The 7,373-nt window shown below is 48.1% G+C and overlaps 1 protein-coding gene across 1 annotated transcript; it reads left to right on the top strand.

Annotated features, from left to right (window-relative positions):
* Nucleotides 1-875: 875 nt before the first annotated feature.
* Nucleotides 876-3,224, top strand: LOC125548125 (probable polygalacturonase At1g80170). The gene is made up of 8 exons (XM_048711803.1): nt 876-1,044; nt 1,171-1,302; nt 1,404-1,553; nt 1,802-2,009; nt 2,123-2,204; nt 2,343-2,454; nt 2,625-2,738; nt 2,834-3,224. Exons 1-8 carry the CDS (start codon nt 1,000-1,002, stop codon nt 3,065-3,067), a joined length of 1,077 nt encoding a protein of 358 aa, XP_048567760.1. The 5' UTR covers nt 876-999; the 3' UTR covers nt 3,068-3,224.
* Nucleotides 3,225-7,373: the final 4,149 nt, after the last annotated feature.

Here is a 7,373-nt window from a genome sequence, read left to right as displayed (position 1 = left end):
TCGTTTTTTAAAAAAGTACGACACTATTTTCGCTGACACACACACACGTGAGCCATCACGACTCGCCAGAAACGTTGCCGGTCAGTGTGTCTGCGGAGCATTCATTGGTAAGCGTGAAAAATAATACACGCGATATTCTGCCTTAAAAAATTACACGCGATATTCTGAAAATATTCGAATGTACGTTTAGATGCTGCAAGATCTTAGCTGCCCGGCCCGCGCCATCCAAGCCGTCCATCTCGCGATTGCACGGCCCAGAGCCGCGCTCACGTGCATGCATGCTCACCGCAGCAACGATATCCTCTGTATCTTGCTCCCCAAGGGGCTAAATTCGCGACACGGCCGCGATTGCATTCTGTAAATGGCGCGCATGCATGCAGCAGCTGTGCGAGGTAACCGCATGGCATTTTGGGGCTCGCGCACAGCTACATCTCCTCTTCCAAACCCGGAAAGGGCAGACGGCCGCGATCTCCTGCACTGATCCAATGAATTTCAATGCGAGATCTAAATACATGGAGATTTTGGATTTCCACGGCTTTTATTGGTACGACAAACGAGAGAGATTTGGTTTCAATTTCCCCCATTTGCTGCTGCTACGCCTGCGCTCGCGCGCGTATAAATTGATGCACAGACGACTGGCCGTATCGTCAGTACGACTACGACGGTGCTAGCATCCCCATTCGGCCAGTTCTTCTTCGACCGATCGATTCAGCTGCTGATCGTAGTGGCAGCGTGGGTGGTCATCATGGTATGCGCGTCGGCTCTGCTCTGCCATTGCTCACCAGCTCGATCGAAAAGTAGATTTTCGTTCTAATCATCTATATGTTGCTTTGCCTGACGCACGGATCTTGAACATGGCAGAGGGTTGCAGCAGCAGGACGCACTTCCTTGTTCCTCGTCCTGCCGCTGCTGCTGCTTCTTGTGGTATCGGCCACAGTTCGATCCGCGGCGGCGGCGGCGACCAAGGTGTGGAAAGGGGAAGGGACTCGATACAGCGTCATGGCTTTCCATGCCGCCGGGGACGGCGAGACGGATGATTCCAAGGTATAACAACAACAACGTAGCCTCGACCTACATATGATTCTCAACCTTCATGCTTCTTGGTCATTGCCGGTCAGTTCAGATCTTCCTGACCCACTCATCTGCATCCTCCGTCTTCGTGACCGACAGGCGTTCGAGGAGACATGGGAATCTGCGTGCAGGGACAGCGGCGGGGCGAACGTCTACGTCCCTGCAGGAAGGACCTTCCTGCTGCGCGACGCCACTTTCAACGGGCCCTGCAAGTCGCCCATCACCATGCAGGTAACCAACACCTACCTTCTACCGACGATTTGACCGTACTCTTATCGAAGTACAGTATAGTCGCCGACGGTATAAACCGAGGATGGAGTGCCGCTCTGCAGGTGGACGGGGACATCGTGGCGCCAAGCACCCTCTGGCAGCTAAGATCGTCAAGCGTGCTGACCTTCCACGAGGTGGACAACCTGACGGTGGACGGCAGCGGTCAGATCGACGGCCGGGGCGCCCCATGGTGGGATTGCCACAACCACAAGGTAACAACAACCCACACAAACATAGCCGTTGCTTCTTCAATCCATCTTCACGCATTGTCCACAATCTGATCAGCTGCCCCTCTCGTCTCTGACAGAAATGCAGTGTCCGGCCAATGGTAAGCACACACGCAACGCCTCTTCCAGCTGCCGAACCAAAAATACCCATTTCAGTTTAGACTTTAGACAGACATGTCTGCACGTACGCACGCGAAAACTAATTCAGGTGCATGTAATTGTAACGAACCCAGCTGGTGTCATTCTCGTTCTGCAACGGCCTGCGGGTGACCAACATACGTCTCAAGGACAGCGCCCTCAAGCACATCAGCGTGTACAGGTGCAGCCAGGCGCTGGTACACAACGTCTCCATCTCCGCGCCCGGCGACAGCCCCAACACGGACGGGATCACCATTGGGGCCTCCCACCATGTCCGCGTCTCCTCTTCCTCCATCCAGTCCGGTACAGTAACAGCTAGCCCTTGATAAAATCCTTTGCTTCATGTGTGTTGCACTTTGACGTCAAGTGTGTGTGCATTGTAATACTCCTGACATACATTGGACGAGTGCTCGCAGGTGATGATTGCGTGTCGATTATAACGGGAACCACCGATGTGAACGTCACCGACATCACGTGTGGGCCCGGTCATGGTATCAGGTACAGATGCACAACCATGCATGCATATATATATGCAGGTCTTACTGACCAAGTGCATAAGGGCTGATGAACTTCTCTAGTGATTGGTAGCATACATTAACCTAAGCAGCTTCTTCCTTTTGTTATCTTGTCATGTAGTGTGGGAAGCCTTGGAGGTGCTGGTGAAGGCCCAGCGATGGTGGAGAGGATTACAGTATCCAACTGCAAATTCTTCAATACGACCAACGGCGTCAGGATCAAATCGTGGCAGGTAACACTGAAGCAGCATCCACATGCCTTCTCTATGTTGTGCATGTGTGTGCCTCGCATCAGTTCAAAGATAGATATCAACTGATGGTGTGTGTGTGTGTGTGTGTGTGTGTGTGTGTGTATATACCACTGTTAATTCCCCTGATAACATATGTGATGTTATGAATGCAGGGAGGGCAAGGCAAAGCGAGCGGATTCATTTTCAGGGACCTCAACATGACTGAAGTCCAACATCCTATCGACATCGACCAGTTCTACTGCCCGCATGGAAACTGTCCAGAACGGGTAAGGAAACCTACTCAACTCAGTCACCAACACATTGACCGCTCCATCTTCAGGGCAATTGGTTGAGACTGAAACTATATTGGTTGCCTTTGCAGCAAGGTGGTGTGGCCATAACCGACGCGAGGTTCATCAACATCCATGGGACGTCCTCCGAGCGAGAGGCTATCAAGATCATGTGCAGCAATAGCGTGCCATGCCACGACATCTATCTCGATAATGTCGACCTATCCTGGTGTAGGCACACTGCCCCACCAAAAGCCAAGGTTATGAATGCCCATGGGAGCGTCGCGGGCACGGTGAAGCCACAAGTACGGTTCTTGGGACGTTGATCCCCAGTGCTCTTCGTTGTGAACATAGACAGAGGAGTAGTGCAAAAATTCTTACCTTAGGTGAGCGCCATGTAAGGTCAGGGTAGTAGTGTTAAAATTGGATTGGCTGTAAGGATGGTAGTTATGGCCGACTACACATACACACAAGTTGTAGGCATCAAGCACAATGTATGTTGTTCAAAGTTATGGATGTCCAACTCTTATTGATCTAGTGATTGTGGACATGCCTGAAGTCCCGATAGCTCCACCAATCATATTGGGTAGATCATCTATAAGAACTATTAAAAGCTATATATAATCAATGTTCATGAGGAAAATATAAGATTTAGTCTTCCCTCACGGAAGCCCTTATGCCTTGTACAATGCAAGGTGCTTAGGAAGTACCTAGAGAAATAAACCGTTTTTTTAAAAGCACCGTGCTTATATGTAAAGGATAGAGAATTAATTAGGTACCCCTTCTGTAGAGATAAGCACTATTGCTTGAGAAAAACTCAGCCTATTTTACTAAGCATCTCTCTAGACACCATGAGTTGTTCAAAGCCTTGGAGCATTTCAAATCGATCCCCTAAAAAGCTAAAGAGGAGTAAAATTTCACTTTTACTTCTCTAACCTGCACCTAACCGATCCCGAGGAGTAACAATTATCCTCCTTGGACGTCCAGACTTTTAAATATACTCGGCCGTCCACCCACGGAGTAAAAAACGTTCCTCTCCCCCTTGGCCACACCCTCCCCACCCTGCATCGCATCCACTCTGGCGTCGCCCTACATGCCTCCGCCGTCCACCACGAGCCATCGACGACTCCCCATAGCACCTTCCGCGCTCCTCCCCCACCTCGATTCAGTCGGTTCTCATCGTTGGCGGTGCCTAAATTGACGGAACTACGGCAGTCGCCGCCACCATCAGATTCGACGCAACCAACGTGTCATTACGTTTTGGAGGGATTTGACGGAAACCAAACCATGCATCCACCTCGACCGCTCCCCTGCCACCTCTTCGTATGTCCTCTCTTGCCGCTTGCATCTCAAGCGTCGATCGACCACAGACATCGTCCCGTCCCCCGTCACCCGGGCTCAGCCATTGCCCAACAACTAGTCGGCGTACCTCTACCGGTCATCAACTGTGATCATTGCTCGCAGCTGGTGTTGCGCCTCATCTCGAGCACGCCGAAACATTCCGGATGGATTTTCTACAAGTGTGAATAGGACGAAGTGAGTGCCATTTTCTACGGTTCTTGTTCGGATTCGTCGCAATTTGAAAATCATTGTTTTCTCTGTTGAACCGTGATATCTCTGTATTTATTACCGACTGATTCTCATATTATCTCTAACCTTGTAAAGCTGATTCCTAGAGATATTGTAGAGTTAGTTGGCTTATCACGCAAGACACCACCTGTATATATTGTAACAGACTCCAATGAATACAATTGAGTTGCATCCTATAGTCTTCTACATGGTATCAGTTTTCTACCAATCTCCATCGCTTCTGCCCTAGGCCGCCGCCGCGTCTCATGCCGCGGCCGCCTCCTCTCTCCTGGCGCCGCTGCTTGCTCCCCAAGCCGCCGCCGCACCACACCCTAACCCTCCCACGCCGCCACCGCCGCTTCTCCCAAGCCGCCGCTGCCGCACCAAAACCCTAACCCTCACACGCGGCCGCCGCCGCTGCTTTCTCCCAAGCCGCCGCTGCCGCCAAACCCTAAAGCCTTCCCCCAGCCGCCGCCGTTTCCATCATCATGGTGGGATCCAACTCCTCCCTCGGCAGCTCCACCACCGTCCTTGCGTTCACCTCCGACCGTCTCAACGAACTTCCCATCAAGGACCATGTTCCCGTCATCCTCGAGCTCGACTCCCCTTCCAACAACGCTTGGCGCACCTACTTTGCGCTTCTCTTCCGCTCCTACCGTCTCATTGAGCATGTTGATGGGAGTGTTGACATCCGCAACATGAAAGGCGATGACGAGTGGCTGGCCGTTGACGCCACGACATCTATCTCGACAATGTCAACCTATGATGGTGTAAACACACTTCTCCACCAAAAGCCAAGGTTCTGAATGCCCATGGGAGCGTCGCGGGCACGGTGAAGCCACAAGTGTGGTTCTCGGGCCGTTGATCCCCAGTGCTCTTTGTTGTGAACATAGTGCTTGGACATAGACAGAGGAGCAGTGCAAAAATTCTTACCTTAGGTGAGCGCCATGTAAGGTCAGGGTAGTAGTGTTAAAATTGGATTGGATGTGAGGATGGTAGTTATGGCCGACTACACATACACACAAGTTGTAGGCATCAAGCACAATGTATGTTGTTCAAAGTTATGGATGTCCAACTCTTATTGATCTAGTGATTGTGGACATGCCTGAAGTCCCGATAGCTCCACCAATCATATTGGGTTAGATCATCTATAAGAACTATTAAAAGCTATATATAATCAATGTTCATGAGGAAAATATAAGATTTAATCTTCCCTCACGGGAGCCCTTATGCCTTGTACAATGCAAGGTGCTTAGGAAGTACCTAGAGAAATAAACCGGGTTTTTTAAAAGCACCGTGCTTATATGTAAAGGATAGATGATTAATTAGGTACCCCTTCTGTAGAGATAAGCACTAGTGCTTGAGAAAAACTCAGCCTATTTTACTAAGCATCTCTCTAGACACCATGAATTGTTCAAAGCCTTGGAGCATCTCAAACCGATCCCCTAAAAAGCTAAAGAGGAGTAAAATTTCACTTTTACTTTTCTAACCTGCACCATGAATTGGTTATTTTTTAGAAACGAGAAAAATCAAAAGTTTTAATGAGCATCGAACTGCTCTGTTATTTTAATTTGACATTTTTGGTTTTATTTTTTGGAAATAGGGAAAATCTATTTCTTTATACAGACATCGAACTAATGTGCTATTTAATTTGAACTTGTTAATTTTATATATTAAAAAGGAAAATTGGATTACTATTAAATTTACCTTTTTCCCATTGTAAATATTGTTTCCGTATGTCTCAACCAAAAATATCTAAGCTACATGAATTGCACTGTTCTCTCACTGTTATTCGTTGTCGGCATTTTTTCTTTTTGTAGTTTCTCTTTTGTTTCTTTTGGGCGTGATTGTGCTACTTCCATCTCAGCACCTATCATTGGTTGTATCGGTGATGGTTGCTTTGTAATACAAAGCGGGGGGCAACCTTTTTTCGGAAATATAAGATTTAATCTTTCCTCACAGGAGCCCTTAGGCCTTGTACAATACAAGGTGCTTAGGAAGTACCTAGAGAAATAAACCAATTTTTTTAAGCATCGTGCTTATATGTAAAGGATAGATGATTAATTTAAGTACCCTTCTGTAGAGATAAGCACTAGTGCTTGAGAAAAACTCAGCCTATTTTACTAAGCATCTCTCTAAACACCATGCATTGTTGAAAACCTTGAAGCATCTTAAATCGATCCCCGAAAAAGTTAAAGAGGAGTAAAATTTCATTTTTACTTCTCTAACATGTACGTAACCAATCCCCTAAAAGCTTTAGAGGATTAACAATTATCCTCCTTGGCCGTCCAGACTCTTAAATATATTTGACCGTCCATCCATAGAGTAAAAAAAATTCCTCTCCCCCTTGGCCGCACCCTCCCCACCCTGCATGTCTCTATGTTCCACTTCCTCCATTCCTAAATATTTGTCTTTCTAAAGATTTCAACAAGTGACTACATACGAAGCAAAATAAGTGAATCTACTCTCTAAAATATTTCTATATACATTTGTATGTGATAGTCCATTTGAAATCTCTAAAAAGACAAATATTTAGAAACGGGGGAAGTATTTTGTATTCAATCTCCCTATACTGTGTTGAGTAAATAGGCAATTTCTCGATTAAATTAATCCACGAGTAAATCACTAGCACGACATTGACACAAATAAACACATACTGGTATCCAGTCAAGCTAGCACATACTACGCTAATTGCCGAAAGATCTACGTATAACGCTAGCATGGCTAAAACAGAAAACAGTAGGAGCGGATAAACGAGTTATACCCTCCAGTAGGCCATGCAGAGGCCGCGGCTTTGGTGGCGGCAGCGGCGTCCTCGGCGGCCTTCTTGTCGGCTTCAGTTTTCTCGGTGGCGGCACGTTCGGCGTCGATGGAGATGGTGATGATGAAGGCGACGCGGACGTAGAGAAAGTAGACGATCGGAAGCGAGCAGTCGCGTAATCGCTGCCCAAAAACCTATTCGCCCCTCACCCCGTCGACCGTGTACGCGGCGGACGGGATGGAGTCACCGGCGGCAGCAGCAGCAAGGGGATCTGTTCGTGGCGGCTAGGGTTAGGAGACACC

The sequence above is a fragment of the Triticum urartu genome, chromosome 3 (assembly GCF_003073215.2).
Source record: "Triticum urartu cultivar G1812 chromosome 3, Tu2.1, whole genome shotgun sequence".
In the NCBI taxonomy this organism is placed as follows: Eukaryota; Viridiplantae; Streptophyta; class Magnoliopsida; order Poales; family Poaceae; genus Triticum; species Triticum urartu.
Note: the sequence above shows the minus strand (reverse complement) of the source record. Positions and strands in the feature narration are given on the sequence as shown.